This window comes from Lipophrys pholis (genome assembly GCF_963383615.2).
Source record: "Lipophrys pholis genome assembly, chromosome: 8".
NCBI lineage: Eukaryota > Metazoa > Chordata > Actinopteri > Blenniiformes > Blenniidae > Lipophrys > Lipophrys pholis.
The window spans coordinates 3,351,217-3,378,898 of record NC_137630.1 but is presented as its reverse complement, the minus strand read 5'-3'; the positions used below and the strand labels follow the sequence as shown (position 1 = coordinate 3,378,898).

The window sequence follows — 27,682 nt, the reverse complement described above, 5'->3', positions numbered from 1 at the left end:
TCTTTATCTCAACATTTAAAGCTGTGTTACCAATTAACTGTCACGAACAAGAGTTTCCTATCAATCATTTTCAATTTCAATAACTAGAGCGCTATCCAGCACAGGATTTTAGAATGTTTTTTTAATGTTTGTCAGTTATTACTCTCTTAATTTATAAAAAAAAAAAGGTTGTTCTTACAGGGAATAAGACCACAGGTACAGTCAGAGTCACAGCCACCAGCACAGCCAGCCGGACACACAGAATCAGAGTGTCCAGAGGGTCCACCTTATTGTAGGTATGGAGCAGCTCAGCCTCTGTGTTCTCTACACACACACACACACACACACACACACACACACACACACACACACACACACACACACACACACACACACACACACACACACACACACACACACACACACACACACACACACACACACACACACACACACACACACACACAATGAGGATGATGAGTTATTTTTGATGGTGAGTTGTTGTTTTTCAACAGAGGTTAATCTCACCGTAGAAGGTCAGATATCCAAATACGGCAGTGAAGAAGTACATGATGAACATTCCCAAGATGGAAACATTTCCGATGTTCTGCATTCTCCTCTTGGTCGGGCTTTAAGGAAACAAAGCGACAAATGTTTCAGGTGAGAAGAAATCAGTATAATAATATAAACATCAGTGCAAATGGGCAATTTAGAAACAAACTATCAGGTTAGAAAATTCCTACACGATACGTGGAAAATACAACCTTTAACTGAAATGTGTTGTTGAAGAATATTTCTATACTTAAATGTGAGGCAATACAAGCAAAGACCGTTACACGACAAATAAACATAACGTTGATTAAAAAGTTACATATATATGAAATATATGAAATATGTGGGCCAAAGTCCACATATTTCACAATCTGTTGTTATCAAGATAAAAGAGGATCTCTACAAACTGCTGCTGCAGTATTGTGAAATGTTGTGCATACATTAAATATTCCTTCAAAGATGAACTTCAACCTCAATTACAGATTGTCTTTATTTAATTGAGTGCTACTGCAAAAAAAAACTACAATGAGCTATTCACAGAACATATAAAAAATCTAAGTTATTAGGTGTATTATAATATTGCGATACTGTTCCGTTGAGTTCAGTAGTATTTGTGTTCCCGTAGGACATTTGGTTTTGCAGCAAAGTATAAAAACATAAATAATGCATTTCCATACAGACATGCATGACATAATACGGTACATATAAATATCCATGGGAGGAGATAATACGGTGTGCTGAAAAACCATCGGGAGTACTGAATCAGAATTGTTAGATGGGCTGAACACAGTTCGGCTCCGACATCCATCAACTTTAAAATCAAGGTTGTTACGGCGACATTAGTGGACAATGTAAGTTCCTGCCTCCTGTGAGAAACCACAGATCAAATCCAATTAGGTATGACTCCTACGACCCTGTCGCGAATCAAGGAAGGAAATCGCTTCAGGGACAAAGGTGTTCTTATATCTATTTGCCTTCATACGAGGAAGTCTGAGCCAAATGCCACAAGGTAAAAACTGGAACTCAGCAAGTCAGGTGATGGGAGCAGTCAGGAAGGATGGCATTCCACTTCCTGAAGAAGTGTCTGTTGGACACATTGGTTAGTGCTCTGCTGAACTCCCACAATTTTCCCACTGGTTCAGTGCATTTTTCTACCTGGTGCTGAGGTTACCAAACCAGCAAAGAAAAGAGAAGGTCAGCACAGATCAGCAGAATTAAAATCATCAAGGACAGTGCAGTCGCTGCAGGCCTGTTATTGTGGCGAGTCTCTGAATGGCAAATGAATCTTAGCTTGTCATCCAGAGTAGTTCCAAGATATTTATAATTATCGACGGTGTCCACTGCCTGGCCTTTGATGACGTTTTTTTTAATTGTTGTTGTGGGGCTTTTGTGTGAAATCGATGCACATGTCCTTCGTTTTCTGTACATTAAGTTTAGGAAAAGCATCATCACACCAGGCTGCAAATTCATCAACTACAGGCCCGCGGGAATGTTCATGGTCCTGAAGGAGACTGACGGATACGATGTTGTCTAAACATTTGATAAAAAAATATCTATTGTCGTGCCGACTGCTGCAATCATTCCTGTATAAAATGTAGAGGAGAGAGGAAAGGGCACAGCTCTGGGGAGACCCAGCGTGGTATTGTGGTATTGTGGTATTGTGATATTGTGATATTGTGATATTGTGGTATTGTGGTATTGTGGTATTGTGATATTGTGATATTGTGGTATTGTGGTATTGTGGTATTGTGATATTGTGATATTGTGATAGTGTGTCTCTTACTTGCTCAGTTCCGTGTAGATGGGAAGAACCTCGGGGTGACATACAAAAGCGAATGCCAGGATGGGGATGGTGTACGCAGTCTGCAGGTCAGATAAGAGTCATTTTCTTCGGTGGACTTTCAGGCCATGTGTTCGTCCAGACAATATATATTGCACCCACAAATAGTTTTTTGCAGATACACACATGCTGTTATTACATTTATTTCCCCCCCACAAGCCAGTGCATGGTGTTTTCCAGCACACTGTTAAACCATGTTACATGTAGTGTACTGCAGTCAGTATTGTACCTACTTCCACATGTGCTCGTCTGAGCTCTTTGTTTCTTTGACAGTTTCTCTCAAAAGTCACATTATAAAGTAGTTTTATTCTCAGTTGGTTTCGCTTGAGAATTTGACCCAATGTGGACAGACTGACCTGTTGACTGTTGTTGGATGATGTGACTTTGAATTTCTTGTAATGTGATTGCATTATTTCCAAAACCAAATTTACAATGGCAAGTGTGTGTGTGTGTGTGTGTGTGTGTGTGTGTGTGTGTGTGTGTGTGTGTGTGTGTGTGTGTGTGTGTGTGTGTGTGTGTGTGTGTGTGTGTGTCCCACCTCTGGGTTGATAGTGAATAACTTTGCGTCGCATGTGCCCTCTGGGAGGGTGGAGTTCATTGAGTAGTTCCCAAACACTTCCAGAGGACAGGCAATATTAAACCTCTTGTAGATGACCTGATATGTAAAAGAGAAACGTAGAAAGAACATTACTGAACTCCATGTCACATTCTCATCATCTGGTGATAACACACACATTTTCAACATTAAATATAATTGTTGTATTTCTTGTCGTTATATTGAGTTGATTATTAACTACTGGGTGTCCCTGGCTTGCATACTTTTTTTTTTTTTTTAAAGAAGTAAGTTATTGAGTGATTGCAATCAATAAACAGTAATTTTACTTTACAACTCATCCAGTATTCTTCCACAACACTACTTGCAACACAAAAAAAGTCATAGAAGTGTGTGATGTGATGGCTGACCGCAGAGAGGAAGAAAACCATGCAGGTGAGAGAAAAACCACTGGTGTAACCCAGATACCCTGCAAAGTGGAAGAGAAGACATGAAGAGATAAATGATGAGTTCAAACAGTTTTCTCGCTGTTGTGTTTAAAATACATGAAGTGCATTTACACAGCCTTTACCTAAGTGTCTCATCATAGCCAGAGGGAGGATGATGCAACCAGTGACAATGATAATGAGGTAGTTGCCATTCATAAACCAGTCACTAAAAAAAAAAAAAAAAAGCATTCATTAAAGTAAACACACAAGAAATGACAGCATTTTTAATTCCTGTGTCAGAAAATCAGGTGACCAGCGGAAACACAAAACTGCCAGTTCATCAATAAATTAACAAGAACTTAACAAGGAGAATGTGTAAAATAATGATGTTGCTCACATCAGAGAGAAGGCACAAATTGCTCTTGGGGTGTTTTCACCCCAGGACACTTCAGGGACTCGCTTTGAATGGGGGGGGCGGGGGGGGGGGGGGGGGGGGGGGCAGAGTTCACCACTTTGGTCCAGGCCAGAGTCTGAGGGAGCTTTCGCACCGGCCCGAACGAAGCAAAGTTTCCCTGAAACGAACTCTGGTCCGGACCAAACAGAGACAATTACCCTTTTATGTTTGTTTGAAGAAAAGATGTAAAACACTGTCGGTGTCTGATTTATTGACCTGGTGTATCAAATTCCAGGAATTGAAATATACAGTATATTAAAAATAACAAAAGAGAAAGGATTAACTTGGTTTTAAACAGTGTTGGGCTAGTTACTTCCAAAATGTTATATCGTATACATAATTAGTTACTGTCGTTTCAAATGAATTAGTTACATTACAATATTACGGTCTCTGAATTCAACCTGAAAACATGAGTATGCTTTAGAAGAGCTTATTAGCTTAAGAAGTTATTTGGTGCTCAGACCCGGTGGAAGACTGCGACAGTAAGAGATGCATGGATGCGATGATCAAGAATTAGTCTTCCCTCTCGGAGTCTGGACACTGGTGGTGGCGAGGAAGAGGATGGCCTGGGGCAAGCCGGAGATTTGGTTCTTTTTGAACAGAGAGAAACCCAACTGAACCACGAAGCAAGTGGAGCGACTGGAAAGCAGGTTCTGCAGAGCAGGAAGAAACCTTTACAGAACCGGACTCAGAGGTGGCGGCTTTCTGCTATCCCAGTTGGGTGAGGATAGGAGAGGGTGATGAGACGGACAGTTCAGGTAGGGTATGTATTCGGACTGGATGATGAGTGTTTATGGTGGCGTGGATGCGAGGCCCAGCGGAGGAGGGGTGGAGGTGGGTAACGATGCAGCTGGAACGCCGAGGCTTCAATGTGTGGACTTATGAGGCGGAACCTGGCTGATGATTGGCTGGACGGAGGTGATCTGTGGCCGGGATTGGCTGTGGGTTTCGAGTGGGTGTGCCTGGAGACAAGTGGTGGTTGGACGATGGCTGGAGGTTGGTCTTCCTATACCTACATAATTCACGGATTGGGCTCTCCATGTGGCCCTCGCCCGGCCTTCCACATGGCCCTCTGTTGCCCTCACCGGGCCCTTTATGTCGCCCTCGCTGGACCATCTATTTTGCCCTCACCGGGCCTGTCTGTCTTCGTATGTCGCCCTAGCCGGGCCTGTCCGTCCTTGTCTGTCACCCTCGTGGGGCCCTCTATTTCGCCCTAACTGGACCTGTCTGTCGCCCTTGCCAGGCCGGTCTATCCTCGTCCGTCGCCCTTAATCTTAAAGGAGACATATCATGCTTTTAAATCCTTCCTTTTTACATATAAATCATACAGTTGTGGTCTATACAACGCGAAACTGCAATGCTTGGGTCTGAATTCCTCATTATTAGAGCTCCACAGGCCCCTTTTCAACCCCTTTTCTGATGCGCTTCTGAGAGCAACTCGTTTTGGGGCGGTCTCTTCAAATGCAAATGAGACACTTCATACCCCTCCTCCTCTCCAGGTTGCAGAGGTCACACTCGGTTCAACGTCACCCTGTTCGGCCATCTTTGTAGTTTGATAGAACAGATACAATTATCTAGCGGCGCAGAAACTTTATATTCACACATTATTTACAAAATGTCAACAAGGGAAGATTTGTCCATCCAGCCATACATGTTGGAGCCAGAGTCGGACCCGGCGGAGCGAGATGAAAATGACTATGATGCACCTACAGAACAACGTCTTCATATGGATGTAACGCAATGGTGTGTTACTATATTTACACTAACTTCTCCATCCATGCCCACTACTACAATACTGCCTGTATTACAACGACTATTTAACACAGAAGTTACATTATAATCTAAAACGAGCACACAGCGCTAACATATGAAGACGGTGCAACTGCTAATGCTAACAAAACAATGACAGGGACGTCTTATCATCACACTTTTTAGCGTTATATACAGCTTACCGAAGTGCTCTGTTCGTCGTCTCCATAGATAGAAGGAACTGACCGCTCAATCAGACCAAGTCTTTCGGCAAATCCTTCTTTATACTGGCGGAGGTTGCTGAAGCAGTCGTCCTTAAAGTGCTTCGCGCACACAAAAATGACCTTACCCACAGATGTGGGTACATTTCTGTGAAAAATAAAACTCAACCAGGCACTTCGAAAAGGTTCTGATGCTGGGAGACGGTGTAACGAAGCTTGTGGGTTACTACATCCAACAACCGAACATTTCGACTTATCCTCTCGTTACTTCGGTTGGACTACAAAATCGCAGCGAGAAACAAAAATGGCGGATTGCTCGAAACGTCGATGTCCTAATTTGGTAGTTCCGCTGAGAATACTGTGACGTCATTGTTCAAAAAACGTAATAGAGAATAGAAAAATCGAAACCGATCGCAAAATATGACCAAAACAGAATATAAAGATATCAACGGAGCACCTGAAGAGACTACTTTGAACTTTTCTGTACTTCTAAACACTCTAAATATACACCAAAATGCATTTAAGGGCTAAAAAAGTGGATTTAGCATGATATGTCCCCTTTAAGCCATTAAAGCTCTTCTAACGCAGCCCCGTGTTTGTGAGTCTTTCCAGGTTGAAACAGAGCTTCAAGCGGTAATTCAACCTGGAAGACCAACCTCCAGCCATCATCCTACCACTGCTCGTCTCCTGGCACACCCACTCTCCTATCCTCATCCAGAAAGCCGCCACTTCTGAGTCCGGGTCTGCAAAAGTTTCTTCCTATTCAAGGGTTTTTGTCTTTACCACAGTTGCTCTTGCTTGCTCATGTGGTTCAGTTGGATCCCCCCCCCCCAAAAAAAAACCACACTGCATTATGCTGCACATGCACGATCCACCTGGCTAATGACTGTATCAGTCATATTTCAATCATGTTTAGTATGTAACGTCTCTACTGTATGAGCCCCACAGCTCATTAACATGTCGGAGTGCAGACTTACGTGATGCACCTGAACGCATCACTCAAAGCGGTCGGCTACAAAGCGGCACTTTAACTTTTCAACTGCACAGCTTATTTGTTTCCAGAAAGACATTTCTCTGAACTGTTTCAGTAATGAAAAAGAAAGTTGGTGTCCGAGCTGCGATGTTGGTCTGGTTTTTAACTGCAGGAGCTGATAGCTGTCAGCGCAGACAGGGGGCGGAGTCACAAGACCTTATCTGAGCCGATGCACAGTGCCCCCCTGTTGACCTTACGCCCTGGGCAGCCTCCCACTTCGCCCAGAGCAAAATCTGTCACTGTGTGTGGGTTTTAGGTTATTTAGGCTGAAAACAATGAGTCACATCTGGCAACCGACCTGTGTGCCATCAATATTTACTTTGGTCAACGGTGTCTTCTGCCCATGAGCTCTGAGGCCCGACAGGTTCAATCACGTTCACACGGCAGTCTATTAGAGGTCACGTTTAAAATGGAATGTGAATGATCACATAAAAAACTTTGGATCCCAGCAACAAAATGGGAATTGGGGATTAAGACCTGCAATCTGAATGTAACCTGTCTCACTGATTGCTTTTTCTGTTGTCAGATGTTTTCTTAAATTCTTAAAGGAAACAACACCTGATCAAATTTTGTTGTAATGTGAGTTAATTACATTGTAAAGGGCCTAATATCAAAACTTCCGTCATCAGTAATCCGTTAAATTACTGCATTACAGCAAATACAAATAAGTTACTGTAACTGAGTTACTTTTGTAAAGCATTACTTCCAACACTGGTTATTAACATACTACATCTGACAGACCACCACTGTGGGTCTCTGAGCTTCAACCCTGGGGGGCTCTCTGGGTGCTGCGCTTTGGCAGCGGTCCGCTCCCAGCATGTATAATTAATGGGAACTATGAATAAGATCAATAAGTCTGTTTTCTTTTCTTCTGCTGCAGTGCATGCACACACTGGATCAATGTAATGACAGAAGATAAATGGATCCAAACTTTGAGAATATATATACAAGAGTGAATTATTTTCAAATACTTGCTTGATGAAGGACTTTAGTTCTGAATAGATACGTTTTTACCTGCTAAATGGGTGTTAATCTGGAATTCGTCAGCGTTGTCCCGTTAGAATCAGTTGTGAATTTATGTGAATTTATGTGAGAGTGGTGGCCTCCAGGTCAGAGACGCAAACTGATCTGAATCCCACTGCAGCAGTTCACAAGTTAACCATGAACAAGACAAGCTGAGCATGTACCATGAGAGATAAAACTCCTTTAGCAAATTGTTTCTATCCTTTGTGCACATCTGTCATGTATGGAAGCGAATTTGGCTCAAAAATCTCTTTGAAATGTATTAACAGAAATGCTTTTACATTTTCAGATTAAACTGCATTTTTTGACTCATAAATAAAAAATGAATAATCAATCATCCAAACTGAATTTTCATTTTCTTTGACAAGGCTGCTTAATGAAAAAAAAAAAAAAAAAAAATGACGATTAACATTTAATTTTCAAAAGACACTCCAGCAAATAGTGACCAAAATCCATTTTGAAATGTCAGATTTGAAAATTAAAATGCATTAGCAGAAGTGCTTTTTCATTTCCAGGTTCTGGCTGCACAGTTTGACTCAGAAATAAACTTATTAATGCATCATCCAAACTGCATTTTCATTTTCTTATTCAAGCTGCACATTTTGTAACAGAACTCAAAAGAAAACCTAAAGAGGAAATTGCTTTCTCACTTTCACGTCCGCCGCACAAAAAAAGGATCAAAATTCAATTCGAAATTTCCAAGCGGCGCGGGAGAGTGACGTCAGAGGCTCTACTGCTTCTGATTGTGCTGCGCATCTAATACACCAGGGGGCGCTGTGCATATTTGAGCTTGAGCAAGAGACGAGACATGAGGGGCAAAGCAGCTCTATAGAGTTACTGAATGATGAGAATCAGTTTAATAAAAAGACGAGTTCACCGAATCCTTCAATGCTCGTCTGGAGGAGCCCCGACTGTACCACAGTACCTTCAGCCGCCACAGTGCGTTCACTGGGATTGTAGGACAACTCGTCCATGGACGACTTGTCCATAAAACTGCAACCCAGGACAACCTCGTTCACAGACAGCACCCTCAGAGGACAACTTGTCCACGGATGAGATTTCAGAATTTTGGGGAGAAAATAAATCCTGTACAATGTAGTTTTGCATATTATGTCTATTTGATATTTTATATATGTTTCATATATCTAGTATATGTCCATATATATTTAGTATAGTATCATATGGCTTTGTTTCTTGCGTAGAATGGTCTTTGCGCACATGACGCCCCCCCCCCCCCCCCCCCGGCTCTGCCGTGTGCTGTGCTGCACCTTCCAGCTCGCTGAAGACGTTCAGTCATATTTTAATCGTGTTTAGTTTGTAGCGTCACTACAGTATGAGCCCCGCAGCTCGTTAACATGTCTGAAGGCAAGATTCCAACATGTTAACGAGCACCTGAACGCATCACTCATAGTGGTCAGCTACGAAGCGGCGTTATCCCATTATGACAACGAGGCACTACAATGTCTTTACACCGTTATAAAGATACTTTGAAATCCAATCCTTCAAATCAATAATGCTGAAAAAGCATGTAACGTTGCTACTATATGAGCCCCGCAGCTCATTAGCATGTCGGAAGGCACGCTTCCGTCATGCTAACGAGCACCTGAACGCACCACTATAAGCTGTTATCTATGAAGCAGCGTTTTAACTTTTTGGCTTATTTGTCTTTAGAAATACGTTTCTACAAAACGTGTTTCTGAAGACGCATCTGAGCCGGTGCAAGGCCCCTGTTGAGTTAGCGCTCCGGGCAGCTGTCAATGTTTATGTTTTTGTGTCAAATACACCTAATAATCCTTTGAAATCCAATCCTTCAAATCAAGAATGCTGAAAAAAATTGTCGTGGACGAGTTGTCCGTTCACCGTTCAAATTCCGCGGTCCGTTCAACGACCACCGCAAGTTCAGTGACTGAAAAACGTCACAGTACGTGAGCAGATCACTGAACAAGCAGCGTTCGTTCCCTCGCTATGAGGGAATCTGACAATACGCCTCTGCCACGCTGTTTTCTCACTTTCCTGGTTTCACCGTTCAGACGCGAGGCAGTCAGAGGAAGGAGACGTCGACTGACGTCACTCTCCTGCGCCGCTTGGAAATGTGAACTCAGACTTTATTTTGATCCTTTTTTTGCGCGGCGGACATTATAGTGAGAAAGCAATTCCCTCTTTAGGTTTTCTTTTGAGTTCTGATACAAAATGTGCAACCGGAATAAGGAAATGAAAATGCAGTTTGGATGATGCATTAATACTTTTATTTCTGAGTCAAACTGTGCAGCCAGAACCTGGAAATGAAAAAGCATTTCTGCTAATGCCTTTTAATTTTCAAATTGGTCATTTCAAAATGAATTTTGGTCACTATTTGCTGGGGCTACTTTTGAAAATTAGAACTTAAATGTCATTTTTTTTTTCATTTTGATTAAGTCACAGAATGGGCAGCCTTGTATAGGAAAGTGATTTTTATCTATGCATCAAAAAAATGCAGTTTAATCTGAAAATGAAAAAGTATTTCTGTTAATTCGGAAAGTACACTTTTCACTTTTTCACCATGTTGTAATGTTACAGCCTTATTCCAAAATGGATCAAATTGAAAACCTGCTCCAGAGCGCTCAGGACCTCAGACTTGGGTTGTCGGTTCACATTCCAACAGGACAACGACCCAAAGCACAAAGTAAACAGAACTAAAGGCTTCGGGAAAAGTCTGTGAATGTCCTTCAGGGGCCCAGCCGGAGCCCAGACTTCAGCCAAAGTGAACATTTCTGGAAAGACCTGAAAACAGCTGTGCAGCGACGCTCTCCGTCTAACCTGACAGAACCTGAGAGGATCTGCAGAGAAGAGTCGGATAAAATCCCCAAGTGTCGGTGTGCCCAGCTCGTGGCATCCTACCCTAGAAGACTTCACGCTGTAAATGCGGCTGTAGGTGCCTCAACAAAGTATTAAATAATGGGTGTGAATACTTGTGTACATGTGATATTTTCATGTTATATTTTTAATGAGAAATCCTAAAAAACCTTTTTCACTTTGTCATTCTGGGGTAGATTGATGAGAAAAAAATAAGAATTGGATCAATTTTGGAACAAGGCTGTAACATTACAAAATGTTGAAAAAGTGAAGGGGGTTGAATACTTTCCGAACGCACTGTACATTTCAAATAGATCTTTGAGCCACATTCGCTTCCATAGTCATGGTGGTGATCCTCTGTAAAGTCGTCACCCTCTCTGTTTTCACCTCATTCATCTTTAGTGACCTGCAGTCCCCCATTGGTTATAAGATGTTTGACATCTTTCTATTTCTTTCATTTTGCTTATCAGGAATATTCTTTGCATATAAATTCTAATATGATACCTTTTAGAGGCAGATGTGAAGTGCCATCACAGAACTTCACTTGGTGATCACACTGGCGAGATTCTTTAAAAGCATTTCTTTTCATGCAGAAGAAGAGACGGATATAAAAGGTTGAGCTAATTAACAAGCTGACCTGGTTACTTACAGAAAATGATTATTCCTGTTGTATTTTAGAAATCAGGACAACACACCTTTTAACTCCTGACAAATATTTAATATATTATAGTAATTCCATTAACAATTCAGCTATTATACAATTCTTTTGAGGGGGTTTCTCATTAGATTTCAACTTCTTGAGTATTTAAACATTTTGAATGACACAGACGATCATGTGAATCATTAACTCATGAGAGCAGTTGAATTGGAGTGTGGTTAAGGATACTCACTCTGAACCTGTCGTCTGACCCAGGAAGGCTTGGATGACCAGCGGGAGTTCATATTTCACTATGAACAGGTAGCTCGACATGGCTGTGACAGAGCAAACAACGGGAACCACATGAGGCCTGTTCAGTTTGTTTGTTAAGGTAAAGAATTGATCATTTTGGTCAGTTTATTTTAATTCAACAAATTATTTCATTTATTGAATGAGTGAATGAATGAACGAATGAATGAATGAATGAATGAATGAATGAATGAATGAATGAATGAATGAATGAATGAATGAATGAATGAATGGTTTATTTCGGTTACAGTTACAGTTTCAGTGCAAAGGTTGACTGTTGCTGTTCAGTTCATGGTGCTTTTAAGTTCCTGCACACATGTTTTTTTTTGTTTTCACAATATCTGTAGCCGAAATGGGGATAGGCAGAAGCCGAGGCTTATTTTTGCCGAGCCCTTAACGACCCATGAAGTTCCCCAGGACGCCCGTGATAAAAGATCAAAAAACAGAAAAAACTTAGAAGTAATATGGAAAAGAGAGATAGAGAAAAGAAATAAAGACAAATAGAACATAACAGAAGTAATATGAAAGAGAAAAACAAAAAAAAGCAACAGAAATCATTTTTCTTTGGAACCACTAATTATTTTACCTTCAATGTGTTTTGAAGCACAACAAAGATTCCTACAGTTTTAAGTCATCACTAAGTCCATTCCATAGAATGAGTTCCAGAAAGGAAACACGTCTGTATTTAACATTGGTCCTCACACTGAAGCCACAATGTGAGTCAATCTGTAATAAGGAGCAGAAATACACAATATTTCTAAATCTTTCCACCTTTTTAAAGTAAATCATTTTACATTTCAGTGATTATTTTAGCAGCTCAGAACTTGTGCTCATCCAAGAAACCACAGTGTGTTTGATAAATAAATATGCTCCATGTTTCTGGAGGAACATACAATAACAAGTTGATAAGGAAACGGAGAATTTGACTGATGTTACAGTTCTGTCAGCTCTAGATTAGTTTCTATTAAGCAAAAGAAACACAGCGATACCTGATGTAGTGTTGAGCATTTGAAGTAACTAATGATCCTTTTAAAAGTAGTTGATTCTTGCTAAAAATGCATAAAATGAAAGCTAATATAATGATTCTGGTTCTGTTTATCACAAGATCCAAGAAAATGCATTTTTAAAAAAGTGATAATGTATTAAATTAGAATATAGCACCACGGTACAGAGGCTCACATGCCGACTTTTTTCACATAATGTAAAAAAAGACACTTTTAACAGAAAGAAGCTGCATTATACAGATGAGCCACATTATTGCTCACAGAAGAGGATTAAAGTAATCATGTAGAGGTGAATCTGTCAGGTAGTTATACAGTCTCCTAGATTATTAATGTGACTGAATCTGTTCCCTGAAGTAAAATGAATAAAACACATAATTACACAAACAGTCCATTTTCTTTCATAGAGTTTCAGTTATTTCTTTCTAATTTGGATTTCACAGACATGAAGTTTGGAAATCCTTTCTTGGGTTACAAACCAGTTTTAAACTTCTGATTCAGTGACTCACCTCCAATATTGTGAAGCGTTATGGAGACAGCAGCTAAAATCTTCCCCGGTTGTCCAAAAGCTCGCAGGCCGAGCTGCTCGTAAGCACGGATACCTGAACACAACAAGAACAGATGAAAACAAAAGTGCCTATACGCACTAATATTCATATAATGAACAGGATGGAGATTGAAGTGTAGAGAAGAGGAAGCGAGGCTCTCTAAATCAAGCTTTACCCACAACTCCAGCACTTCGTAGCAGCAGATGGACGGAGTAACAGGACAGACAGGCGATGCATGTCAGCAGAATCCTGTAAAACACAGCACAGCTCAAGTCAAAGCTCACATATTAGAATAGAAGTAGTTTCTAGATATCCAGCCTGCCCAGCTCTAACTTAAATCCATTATTCCAGATGGACGACACACCCGTTACAGGAGACCAAATCAAACATTCACAAAGGACATTCTGATGAAACTCATCCAGGAAGAAATCAGACTTAGATGCAGGGAACAACACCTGCGACCTAAATGGATGGAATATCTTCATAGAAACACACAACACAATCACTGTGGTGACATAGGCCACAATTAATCTGATTAAATACCAACCTGATTAAATCTGCAGCACATAAACACTTCAGTCTAATCATATCTGCACAATCCAATTGAAATTTGGATGAGATCTGATTAGGTGGTGTAGTCCGAGTTTTGAGCTAATCATATTCTGTGTAAACAGTTTATCGGGTCATTTCCGACAGTCGGATCTTTGTGCCGATGTCTGTGACGTCAGAACACGTAACGTCACGACTGTGAATAAACACGTGTGTGTGGGAGGTGAGACAGGTTGTGGAGGAATCCAAGCCGCATCGCGCGCCGTGCTGGTCTCTTCCTGATTATCCTGTACTTTGACCAAGAGACAATAAGTGGTAAAAATGCACTAATAATACTGAATAATAACTTAATATTACCGAGCCCCCATCCAACAAACCTTTGTTTAGACTGCGTTAAAACGAGTTACCTTTTGTTCCACCTGTTGATATCAGTACGCTGCGGCTTCCATCAGCTAACGGTTTCATTATGACATCATTGTTCGGCCCGGTTACCTGAACAACCGAACACGTTTGGGATGCAGGAGGCACATTGCACTTATTATGGAGGCGTGTTTCAGCTATACGTGTTCGATTTGTTTATGAGCCGGTTTGCTCATCACCTCCGATGTCATGGGGTTAAAGGGCATTCCCCTCTAACGTTAGGGGACTAAACCACCCAATGAAACGTAATAAAGTTTTCTCTCATCTTTTAAATCTCAAGGTAAATATAGCATTTCTCCAGGAGTCACACCTAAAAGATACAGATCATTCAAAAATAAAAAAAGGTTGGACAAATGTTCCATTCTGAATTTAACAGTAAAGCGAGAGGGACTGCAACTCTGATACAGAAATCAACGGCATTTATTGTTTCTGATGTAATAATGGACCCAAATGGCCGCTTTGGTAGTGGCTCCTTATTTAACACCACTTTAACTTTAGCAAATGTTTACGCTCCCAACTGGGATGACAGTTATTTCTTTAACAAAATGTCTTCACTCACTACCTTATATTGACACTCACCAAATAATACTTGGGGGAGATATGAAAACTGTTATAAACTCTGCACTTGACCGCTCCTCCACGAAGCCATCATCAGTTTCAAAATCATCTTTGGTCATACAATCCCACCTGGAGACTGTTGATATGTGGCCACTCCTTCTTCCATCAACCAGGCGATACTCGTTCTTTTCTCCAGTACACCAAACGTACTCGCGCATTGATTACTTTATTGTTGACAAAAGGTTATTGTCTAAGGTCAAGTCATGTATGTATAACAGTATTGTAATATCAGATCACAGCCCTCTGGTTCTAAAGCTCAGTTTTCAGTTACAATATCTGTAATATTCTTATTAGTGATCATGCGCCAGTGTTTTTTGTCTATTCCAGCAGAGTACAATGTTATAAAGGGTAATGGAGCCCCAAAACCTTCAGTAGCTAGGGCAGTGGGGATTATTAGTGACTTCAGTCAGTTTTCAGACTATAAGATTAATTAATCTAAATCTGAGGCAATGCCCTGGACCCCTGAGCTGTCCTGGTTCCTCACTGGCGCCGCCCCTTTCACTGGTCATCATCTGGTTTTGTCGATTTAAGCATAAAAATGACTCCATCAATTCATAAAGCAGATTTACTACCCCTGATTCGCCGGGTCAAAGAAGACCTTGCAAGATGGACAGCTTTGCCTCTGTTCCTCTTAGGCACTCGACTGGCCCGCCATATTTAAATATTTCATCAGCCGTAAACAATCCCGTTGTTGTTTACATACACCGCTTCCGTGTTCTTCGCCCGACACGTCCCCGCATCGTTCACAACACCGCCTACATTTTATCCCTACTTTCTTAGGTGGGACTGTGCGACAGAGTTGGGCCTGGGTGCGCTTTGCCGTACCCTCCAGCTCTGCCACGTACTGTGTGATGGAACCGCAGCTTTACAGGAGTTTGTCTCTCCTGTTCCAGTCTCCTGTCAGGATGTCAGGTCTCTGTGTCTGCCTCTGTGTGTCTCACCTCGTGTTTTCAATTAACCCATGTTCCACTTGTGTCCACCCCTTCCTTGTGTATTTAAACTCCTCTCCCTCTGTTGTCCCGGTCAGATCGTCTCGTCAACATGTCTTGTCTCCTCGTCAACTTGTCTTGCCTCTTCTCATCTCGTCGTCGCCCTTGTGTCCCCTGTGTCTCCTCGTGTTCCAGGGACTTTTGTCACAATAAACCTGTTTTTTACGGAACTGGCTGAGTCTGCATTTGGGTCCACCCTGCAGAACCCTGACAGAGGACTGGGAGACACAAGGGAGACTAACTTCTGCTTCGGGGTGAACTCCTTTACTTCACCGCAGTGGGAAGCTTGACACGGGGCTCAGCACCTGCAGCAATTTGTCATTACCTCTATACACGTACAGCTCTTTGTACCTGAACTAGACCTGCTCTGATTGCTTGCTTCTCTCACTGTTGTCTGTCCTCTTTTTTTTTCTGTCCTTCTATCCCCTCACTCCAACCGGAATAGCAGAAAGCCACCACCTCTGAGCCTGGTTCTGCAACGATTGCTTCCTGTTAAAGGGGAGCTTCCGTCGCACAGTTGCTTATGCTTGCTCCAGTGGAATTGTTGGGTTTCTCTCTGTTAAAGTGCCCAGAAATGACTGTGTTGTATTTAGCGCTACGCAAATAAAGTTGAATTGGAATAGTTTATCTCATTCAGTTAAACTCACCACAGCAAAGAGGATCATTTCTCTAGTACTCACAGGAAAAGCACAATGCCGGTGTTGGACATGGCGTAAGACAGTCCAAGGATGCCACTCCCCATGATGGCATTGCTCAGGTTAAAAACTGACATTCCAAAAGAGGTTTCTCCGTGGAACTGGGAAAAAAAGAAATAGTATTTCTACCAAAGGTCACACAAAAGGTTTCAAAGATGTCACTGTTTTTAACTGTTTCCAGTTAAAGAGGACAAGACGGTGTGTGTGTGTCCATTGGTTTAGAGAACGGGAGCAGACCAAGTTGAAAATTTCCCAATTTTGATATCAATCTTTAACTATTTTGGAAACCTCGTTCACAAAATCGAATTGAACTTATTATAGATTACATATCTCAGAAAGTCATTGTCTGTCTGACACTTACGTCTGTGAAAAGGGGTCCCTTCGAACCGTTGTCCGTCTTGTGCTGCTGTAACGTCTCTTCCTCGGGTGGGACTCTGCAATCAATCACAAAGAGAGAAGAAACGGGTATTAGTATGAAAATATATAACAATTCATGGATGTCAATAACACATGGTAAGCAAGTCTGATAAAAATCAAGCATACCCTCCCTCCAGAGGCCCGGCGGCTTCATGATGGTTCCCATTGGACAGCTTCTGTAGTTCCATGATGACTGTTTCAATAGAAACTCCTTTTCTTTAAACAGACGGCAGCTTGGGAAAATAAGAAAGATGAATTACTATTTTATCTGTATCATAAATATGTTTACCTCTCACTCACTCACTCACTCACTCACTCACTCACTCACTCACTCACTCACTCACTCACTCACTCACTCACAAACAAAGAAACATCAGGTATTTGTAAGTTTGGCTGTTGAGTCAGAGCATATCTGTGTGTGTTTTCTGTCTGAGGTGGTTTCTATCTATCAAGAGACAAAAGGGGACACGGTGCACTAATGGAGACACAGCTGATTGGAGCGCACACGGGGTGCAAAGATCTGCCTGTGGTGTCTGACTTATTGGTCTGAACGCTGTAGATGGAATAGCTGATGTTCAAACCGTCTCTGTAACAAAGACATGGCATGTCTTCAGTCTGCGTTCATTACTTGGTTGAACTAGAAGTAACCCAAAGTTTCCCCCTCAATTCTCTATGTTTAGTTTATCAAAATCTTTCAGTCCCAGAAAAGTGATGGAAAACAACGAGCTGCTGCCTTCCTTCAAACAAATGTCCCTCGTATCAAAGTACACATGTGGACCACAAACAAAACCATGTGTCTGTGTTGGGTCAAATGTACCAATGGAAGAGCAAACATCATAAAGGTGCAGGGACACTATGGCTGTTCACAGATCACATCTGTTTACCGATTGGTTCTTTCCTTGAGTAATGATATGTGGAGAAGCTGAACAGGCAAAGAGACATATCAACGGAGAGTCCCACAGGCTGAAATAAGACAGACGGATCCACATGTCTGACAAGACAACTACAACAAAAGTAACCAGGACACCGACTAATGCTTATTTTATACAATAATGAAAATAAATTTTAAGATTACTATATTACACAAGGAGACTAAGGGAAGGCTTGACTTCAGCTTTAACACTTCATCCCTCATAAACTGGAAAAGACCTGAGCAGACCCATCACAGGTAGGGCTTTTCCACCAACAAGAACCAGGTTCTAGTTCAGGGCCGGTGCCAGGGTCAGTTCTTAAATAAGCACCGCCAAAGAACCGGGTCTTTTTCCACCGTTAACGGAGCCAAGTGAGAGCTACGTCACTGCGTCACTCCAAAACGTGATACGTCACTGATTTCAACAATTTGGCGCAGACAGTGCTCATCCAGGAACCAGGAGACGGACTGTACCAGTGGTTTAGTCCGGGTCGCTCCATCTAGTCTGACCTGAACCTCAGATGCACCAAAGAGCCAGAAAACATTACGTCTCTTCGTATCTCTATTGGTGTTTTTTCACGTCCGTCTTGTTTTAGTTCAGAGCCCCAGAGTGGACATAGGGGGGGAAAAAAATAATGCGTGTATGAGTTTGGGTCTTATCTTTCAACATTTGGGCATTACATAGAGAATTTCTACTTCTTTCACTTTATTTCTGGACGTGTCTGAATCAAATGCTTCAACATCGGAGAAGAATGGAGGTTTACAGTGATAGAACGAAGCTCTATAAGCCTTTTCCAATAGCAACCTCCGTAAACACTCTGATTAAAGTTCTCCTTCACATGAAGCCATTAAAAGGCTCATTTCATACCTTTAAAATCCAGCTTTCATTTCCAGTGGTATGTAGGTTGTTTTTTAGTTGCTGATGAACCAGAATTATTCATTATAAAGAAGTTCTGTGGGTTAGAAAATAATATTGGAGGGTCTCGGAGCGGAGCGCCCCCTGCAGCCTCACGCTGCCTTGCTCAGCGGCTGCAGCTCCTCAGCCGGCGGTCAGAACGTGAAACAAGACCTGGACGTGACGTTAGTTAGAATAATGTCACCATGAAAAGTGTGAAAAATAAACGACGATGGAAAACTGCTTCTAAATTATATCCGACGTAGCTGACTGACAGCGGAGGAGCACGGTAGCATCTCTAGAGCCGTGGCTCCGCGACCGCGGATTAAATAATCCCGTTCCCTCGTATTATTAATTTCAAGGAACGACTTATTATGTCATTTCCACGCAGATTTTTTTGATTTTTTTCTCTAAAACCACTCTGGGGCTCCGTGTTCGACGTAGTTTTCAGAAAGCCGGTTCAGCCTCGCTTCCGCCTTGTAGGTAGCGATACCTCCAGAGATAACTCCAGAGATAACTCCGCCCCCAGCTGATGAAGCATCGGGCTCCAGTCTAGCTCCTCTCTGGCCCAGCAATGAAGTGGGGCCAACGTAGCACCAGTTTAGCCCCTGTTTGGCCGGGGCTTTGGTAGTGGAAAGACAAAGAACTGGTGCTAAGGCTGGCCCTGGACCAGAACTAGAACCTGGTTCTTTCTGGTGGAAAAGCCCTCAGGGATATGTACTCAGCCCACTCCTGTAAATCCTATCCTCTGTGGCTGTTCATCCACCCCAGCAACAGGATTCAATATGACACCACCACCGTAGGACTGATGTATAAACCAGCAGATTCATATATCAAAAGAAACAGAAATGAAATTCGGCAATTGGCAAAAAGCTGTAAACAATAATCTGGTAGATTTTTCTGATGATAAACTGAACATAAAGCACCACAAAGACCAATGAAATAATTCTGTATCAGAACAAACTGAGTCCTTTGTTGACTCTACTGGGAAGTACAGAGCTTCCTTCTTAATGATCACACATGAGCTGGCACTGCTTCAACAACAAACGTCTCCCATCAGGTGAGGAGGGACCATTTCATCTACCGCTGTCCTGTGTTGGTTCTCCAGTGATACCACTGAAAATGGGAAGGACCTGCAGCGGTGGAGATGAAGGCAGGCCACCGAAAACACAATTACACAGTCCGACCACAGCAGGCCGGACTCTGGCCCTGTCTACACGACAACACCGTTTCATGTAAGCGCATCGTTTTTGGCCGATCGTCCACGAGGAGCAGTGCTTTAGGAGCCAGAAAATGTTTTGTTTTCTTCTTTTTTAAATCGTTTCCAGAGTGGAGAAATTTGAAAACGCTGCCTTGGCTTTAAGGAGTGAATGGACAAGACGCACATTTTCTGAAAACAATGATATCATCGCCCCACCTTTCAATCCAAATTATCCCGAGACCCTCTCTGCGACATTACTTAACAATACAACGGCAGACTAAATGCCCCAGATTGAGCTGCAGGAGCTACTGATGCTATTTGCTTTAATACGGCCAGAAGTTTTTCAAGCTGTCGTCTTTTGCATTTTTGGTGTATTTCTGTGGCAGAGTTACAGCGTCACCTATAATCCTGGCATATGTACTGCATCATTTTGAGTCATTTCCATGGTGCCGTGTGGAGGGCAAACTTTTTAAGAATGATGGGAAGAAAGAAGATAGTTTTGGTTTATGTGGGCAGGGCCATAATTATAAAGACCAAGTTCATCCTGAATATCAACAGATCTCCCTGCTGCATCTGCATAATATTAACAGACTAAAACAACAGCCAGAGAGGCACACACACACACACACACACACACAGGCAGGCAGGCAGGCAGGCAGTGTTGACATAGAACAGGGGTCGGCAACCTGCAGCTCCGGAGCTGCACGTGGCTCTTTCGTCCCTTTACTGCAGCTCATTGAGCCTCAGTCCCACTGCGCAGTAGGTACCGGAGCAGAGCGGGCCAGGACCAGATGGTAAGGCAAAGCGCACCCAGATCCAACTCTGTTACGCGGCCCCACCACAGAGAATATGGTTAAAATGTAGGCGGGGTTGTAAACGACACGTAATGATGCAGGCATGAACGTTCATCACACAACAGTAGTAACGGGACCAACGTGGAAGTTGTCGCTCCGCGGCCATCCGAGTAAAGCCGTGAGCCTCCGTTCACTGTGACACAGCTTGTAGAGCTTTCTCATTCTGAACAGCAGCATCCAGCTCCCACTCAATCTCCTCCTCTCCTCTTATGGAGAGGAGCGTCTGCACTTAGTTGGAAGACCCGCCCACATTTCAATGAACGACCAGGGTGCGCAAAGCGGCGTATGTAAACAATAACGGGAGGGTTTACGGCAGATGAGATATTTTAATACCTGACATTGTCGTTAGAGAAGTGATCTTGTTAATGGAAGTTTCCTGGTTTGGTTTTCTTTGTTGGCCACTGGTAATCGTGTGTGTAGTTTAGTAGAACTCTGAGCAGATTATAGGCAGAGAAATAATTTCCCCAAGGCGATCAATCAAAGGTACTGGACATCAATATTTGTTTCATTCTTTCAGCTGAAACAGCTGAAGTGTCAGTAAAATGGTAAAAAGGTCAACTTGGTGCTGTGGTTGTGCAGATAGGAGGGTGACGTGAGGTCTGCAGGCTTCCACATGCGGGTGTCTATTCCCCACAGGCCTCAGTAATCATGGTTAATAGATAACAGCTGAAAATGACCTCCCGCTCCTCAAACATGACTGAGCTGCCTTCTCAGACATTGACATTATGTTGAAATTAGTCACGTGGACTCTATTCAGGAAATGTTCCCTCAATAAAAAATCTCTTACATCTTTTTATGTCAGTTTTGTTGGTATAATATTAACACTCGACTTTTATAAGAAATGTGCTTTGATTTATGCTTCACTTTGAAATCTGTTTGCCTGCAGACAGGTTTGATATAGAGTATGTCTCTAAACTGAGTTGAACAATGTTAGGAAGAATCTGTAATGAAATGATTTCACTGACGGGTATAATTTAGAGCAGTGTAGATCAATAAATAGTTTCAGTTGAATGTGTGCCAGTTGTTACTACACATGCAAAGAGAGCGTTGCAAAGGTCCAGTGTTTTCCCTTGGTTGCTTCATTTGTGTTTGTGACGCTGACACACCCTCTGAACCACGCACCAATCAGACGCCACAAATCAGGACATTCAGGACTGTGAATCAAACAAAGCTGTTTTTAAAATCAACTCTGATTCCCATCTTCTGCATTCAGTAAACTACCACTCAAATGTTTGAATCTCATGGAAAACTGGGACAAAGAGTTGACTTGTCAATTCCTAACCAGGTTGTAAAGACGTTAAACGTTACAAAGCCATTCTCAAAATATTCTGAAATGACAAGCACAGAAATCATTATCGAGAACAGGCAGACAGTTCAATCATACACCCAGCAACACCTTCAAAAGCCTTTGTTTGATTTACTAAGGTCCTAAAATTCACAAAAATACATGCTCAGACGAATATATTGTGCTTTCTGTTTATGTTTGTGATGTCACGCTCAAACAGCCTCAGGATCATTGAGATATTAATACTGGAGTTCTACGAACCAGATATCTATACTTTATCCTACGAACCAGGCTTAGCATACCAGAATATCTCTCTGTTACCTAGGTTAACTTACCAGGATACCTCTCCGTCACCTAGGTTAACTTACCAGGATACCTCTCTGTTAACTGGGTTAACATACCAGGATATCTCTCCATTACCTGGGTTAACATGTCATGATATCTCTCTGTTAACTGGGTTAACATACCAGGATATCTCTCCATTACCTGGGTTAACATATCAGGATATCTCTCTGTTAACTGGGTTAACATACCAGGATATCTCTCCATTACCTGGGTTAACATATCTGGATATCTCTCTGTTACCAGGGTTAAAATATCCAGACACTTGCGATCCTGATAAGCGTTAACTTGAAGCAGGTTAACAACTAGTTAGTTCAACCCAGGGTTTTCCCGTCTTTATCAGTGCGCGGTCACATACACTGCAAATTATTTAGCACATTTTTAGATATGATAGATAATTCTGCTTTTTTCAAAAGCTATTCACTATTTTTTAGTCTTTGATTTTACAATATAATCTTTTGTCTAGTTTTAAAAATCTTATTTCAAGATTTTTATCAAATGAAAATGTACTTGCTGCTTGGACAAATACTTTCACTTGTTTCCAGTAATTTTCTTCTCAAATTTAGGCCCTGTTTACACGACAACGTTTCACGTGACACACAGACGTGTGCAGAGAACAAAACACTATAAACCTGAAGAAAATGGAGAGAACCTGACATCCGTATGGACTGATGACACATCGGATGATATGAGGGAGAGTCTCAACTATTAAACTACTGATCTGGACGATAAAACTAGAATATGGACCGCGGGCCAAACCACTAGGGGGCCGCCAGGCAGGAGGGAGGGGGAGAGATACGCATGTGCAGTAACAGGCTCTGTAGCCTCCGTCAGTCTCTGCAGGAGGGATTAGCGGCCGTGAAAGAATCTTTCCACCTTGGGAGCCGGATTAAAAACTTTGTGGATACAGTGCATCTGCACACTGGTGTCGTGTAAACGGACCCCCCAAAAGTGAAGAAAGTTCTGCGGATACACTCGTATTCGTTGTCGTGTAAACGGGGCCTTCGTGTTTATATCTTAGCTTTGGGCTGCCCTTTTTTACAGTTTAAAATGGGAGGCGTTTGTAGCGTTTGACCGATCGCAAACCCTGCAGAGCAGCCTACGTGATGGAGCGTGCTTCTGCTGAAATATTAATTCCTCAACGTGATAGCATTATTATTATTATTATTATTATTATTATTATTATTATTATTCATAGTATTACTATTATTATCATCATCATCATTATTATTATTATTCATAGTATTATTATTATTATTATTATTATTCATAGTATTACTATTATTATAATTCATAGTATTATTATTATTATTATTCATAGTATTATTATTATTATTATTATTATTATTCATAGTATTACTATTATTATAATTCATAGTATTATTATTATTATTCATAGTATTACAATTATTATTATTATTATTATTATTCATAGTATTATTATTATTATTATTATTCATAGTATTACTATTATTATAATTCATAGTATTATTATTATTATTCATAGTATTACAATTATTATTATTATTATTATTATTCATAGTATTACTATTATTATTATTATTAATAGTATTACTATTATTATTCATAGTATTACTATTACTATTATTATTATTATTATTATTATTATTATTATTATTATTCATAGCATTATTATTATTATTATAATTATTATTATTCATAGTAGTAGTAGTAGTAGTAGTAGTAACCTCAGAGGGGTATTCCAGAATGGAGGTTCAACAATCTCGACGTCTCTCCCTGAAGTCAGAGTCGACTCACTCTGAGATGGGAAATTCAGAGTTTTCGGTTCCAGAACAGTTGATCTGAATTAGTTCAATCAACTCAGTGTGTGAACGTTGAGTTAAGCGCGTGCACAACCACAACAAAAAGCCATCATCAATGGAGCCCCGATACCACGAGTCACTATGGCCGAGTTATTTTATGGTAAATGTCCCGGCGCTGCAGCAGCGGAGGAGAGAGACGGCGTGGGAGAAAGTCGCTGCTCGAATCAACGCAGAAGTTTGAATGATCTACTCTATTGATTTAACATTTAACTTAAGATCGCAGCATACAGGTAGAAATAATAAACGTGTATAATCTGAATTTCATTTGTGTGCAATCCAACAGGAGGAAGGCAACTTGGAAGCAGCTAGAAATGAAATATAAAAACATCTTTCAGAATGAAAAGGCTTATGTATATATGCAGATATCTAGATATGGAGATTGGACCTCAGTTTGATTTTGTCTTTAGTATTTAAATTGATGAAAGCTATCAAAGTAAATTAAAAAAGAAATTCTGGAACCAAGTAGTAATTTAAACCAGCAACAAAATGTTGTTTGAAGTCGCCCTCTGTTAAAATCCTACTTAGTAACTTCACACAATGTTTAGACATTTTTATCATAGTGGAGTCATTTGAAACGAGTCAAAGTGTATTAGATCAAAATAGGCTTTTTTATTTATTTTTTAATAATTCTTTTTTCCTTTTCTTTCTTTTCCATTTGTTTCATCTAATTTTAAATTGTTAATTTGTTCGAAATAAATAAATAAATCAAATCAAATCAAAATGTGCTGATGTGGACATCAACACTCAATAAATTAATAAATAAAATACTAAACACGCACACGCACACACACACTCGCACACACACTTCTTTATTTATAGCTTCTCTGCTGAAGGCTGAGCTGAGGCCTACACTATGCAACAGGAGTTCTCTTATTGAGGCAGGGCAGCTTCGGGGTTAACAGCTCTGTGTTCACAGCTTCTTTACAAACATAATAGTAAACAATGACACTATTTTCAACAATGTAAATCGAATTGCACATTGTGAATTAATCCACCAAGATAAATTCCTCCCAGTGTTTTGTCTGATAGGTCCTTGTCATGAAGGCGAACACACTTCATGTTTTTTTGTTATTTTGCTCCATTCTCAGTTCATCCACTTAGTAAATCAACCTCTCCGTGTATGTGTACACAAAATCAAGTTTTCAGCCTTTTTCATACCTGTAGTACACACAATATATAGATCTAACATTAATATTTAAAACATTGGAAGCATTAAGTTTACTACATCCCATTTAAAATGTGGAACTAAAGGAAAGCTTTATTTAGAGTGTTTTTTCATTAGACTGTGAAAGGAAATTTAAAAATATAGGTGCTGTTTTCACCTCCATGGAAAACGTTTAGCCTCGTCAGCAAAGTGGAAGAGAACGTAATGTTTGCTCTGGTATCAAATCTGTGCATTTACTGGCTTTGAACAAATGCTGCCTAATGATGTCAACAATAAAATAAAATAAAAACATTTCTTGTCATGCCATCTACATTAAATACACCAAAACAACAACAGTAATAATAAACATTGATTATAAGAACGGAAATTGATTCTACAAAAACTTCACTCCCTCAAAAAGTATCGTGACGTCATTAGGTTTAACAAAAAAAGAGAAGAATCTGTTAAAAGAGTCTCCAGTTGAACGCAGCTGCACAGCCGGTTCCTCTCAGTTTAATCAGTCTCAGTATAGTCTGGAAAACCCAGTTCCTCCCTGACATTCCTGCTGTCGTCTGCAGAGCTGGGCTGTTCCCGAGCAGCGAGCGAGCACATGGCGGTGCAGAGAGGACTTACCTCCAGCAGCAGGGCCAGTGGACCGTCTGAAACACAGGGCAACATGTGCTGGAGTCTGGGAGGAGGGTTTGGCTGGTCAGAGTTTGGGAGAGGGGAGCAAATGTGGGAACAGGGAGGGCTGTTGGGAATCTTGGTCTCAGGTTTCTCATGTTGTCACGTGTAGAGGGCACTCCTTTTTCTCCCCCCCCCCCCCCGAAATGGAAGGTTCTGTTGGGAATACATTGAGTTCCTATGGCCCGCTCATACACACCGTGCCTGTATTGTTTTAACTCACTTCCTCTTGCTGTTACAACGTGTGGAAATATAGGGAGCGTGGCCAGCACGTGGTTATGTAAGCTCTCTGAGCTGCTGGTAGGGCCTCTCTATGAGAAAACTGGAAAAAGCTGGCTGTATGAGATCGATCTGGAAAAGTTTCACTAAAAGGTAAACATATCAACCTGGTCTGCAGGGAAGCAGGTGAGGTGACCTGCAGCTGAGCACTGCAGAGTCAGCAGGTTTAACAACAGATGGTCCAGGATACTTATATTCTCATGGCTATTTTGGTGGGTTGTTTCCAGGAGCAGTTTCCTACTCAGGGTCGCCTGCTCTTTATTTTCAATTCACTAAATTCACTCAAGTTCAATTAAATTTGATTCATACAGCACCAAACAACATTTTCTAGTCATGTTTATAGAGAACCCCCCCCCCCCCCCCCCCCCCCCAACAATTTCATATGAGCAAGAATTGGTGGAAAGGAAAACTCCATTTAAAAAAGGAAGAAACCTGTAGAACCAGACTCAGTGGTGGAGGCTCTGTAGAGCCAGACTCAGTGGTGGAGGCTCTGTTGAACCAGACTCAGTGGTGGAGGCTCTATAGAACCAGACTCAGTGGTGGAGGCTCTGTAGAGCCAGACTCAGTGGTGGAGACTCTGTAGAACCAGACTCAGTGGTAGAGACTCTATAGAACCAGACTCAGTGGTGGAGGCTCTATAGAACCAGACTCAGTGGTGGAGGCTCTGTAGAGCCAGACTCAGGTGAATGATTTAAAGTCAAGTCCTTTGTCACAAACAATCATACACGGTATAATGTGCCATGAAATGTTTTAGCCCTTGTTCTAGACGCTCCTGTCCTGCCCTGACCGATCCTCACGGGTCTTATTATTACATACATTATCAGGGTTTGCAGGAAAGAATACTGTCATGAAATAATGAATAGGATAAATATGAAAGGAATATGGGACTTAAACATAATTAGCAATAGCATCCAACGTGGTTATCCTCAGTACTCCGTCAACAAAACAGGCAGAAAGGACAATATCCATGAATGAGTTAATCGTTTTAACCACTTTTTTGAAGAAATCCCTGATTCCTCTCCATCACTGAACTGCACTGATAATCTTTTAGAAACATTCCAAAGCTCAATGTTCCTCAGAGCAGTGGAAGAGAAAGAAATCATTGATACTGTCCATAAATGGAAATACAAAGCATCTGGGGATTGTAATAACTTTGACATGGAAATTGTGGAAAAGGTAATTGAGAGAATTTTAAAACCACTCACTTTCATCTGTAACTTGTCTTTCCAAACTGTTGTGTTTTCAAGCAAAATGAAAATAGCTGAAGTTGTGCTCCTTTATAAAACTGAGGATAGACGCCATTTCACAAGCTACAGGCGGGTTTCTTTATTACCTCAAGTCTCAAATTCTAGAAAATGTATTCAGCAACAGACTCGACAAATTTGTGGGAAAACATC

The 27,682-nt window shown here is 41.3% G+C and overlaps 1 protein-coding gene across 1 annotated transcript in view; it reads right to left on the bottom strand.

The window, feature by feature from the left end:
• The window catches only part of LOC308113787 (sodium-coupled neutral amino acid transporter 3-like), a 32,659-nt gene extending 6,371 nt beyond the window's left edge, over window positions 1–26,288 (bottom strand). Inside the window, exons 1-13 of the mRNA XM_080470254.1 lie at window positions 25,956–26,288; window positions 16,974–17,080; window positions 16,792–16,864; window positions 16,416–16,531; window positions 13,335–13,408; window positions 13,121–13,213; window positions 11,555–11,636; window positions 3,496–3,578; window positions 3,335–3,393; window positions 2,910–3,026; window positions 2,315–2,394; window positions 508–608; window positions 179–303 (exon numbers count right to left, since the gene is read on the bottom strand). Coding sequence (XP_080326380.1) covers window positions 179–303; window positions 508–608; window positions 2,315–2,394; window positions 2,910–3,026; window positions 3,335–3,393; window positions 3,496–3,578; window positions 11,555–11,636; window positions 13,121–13,213; window positions 13,335–13,408; window positions 16,416–16,531; window positions 16,792–16,864; window positions 16,974–17,035 — 1,065 coding nt within the window. The 5' untranslated portion in view covers window positions 17,036–17,080; window positions 25,956–26,288. The remainder of the gene's footprint in view (window positions 1–178; window positions 304–507; window positions 609–2,314; window positions 2,395–2,909; window positions 3,027–3,334; window positions 3,394–3,495; window positions 3,579–11,554; window positions 11,637–13,120; window positions 13,214–13,334; window positions 13,409–16,415; window positions 16,532–16,791; window positions 16,865–16,973; window positions 17,081–25,955) is intronic.
• Between the last annotated feature and the right edge of the window lie 1,394 nt (window positions 26,289–27,682).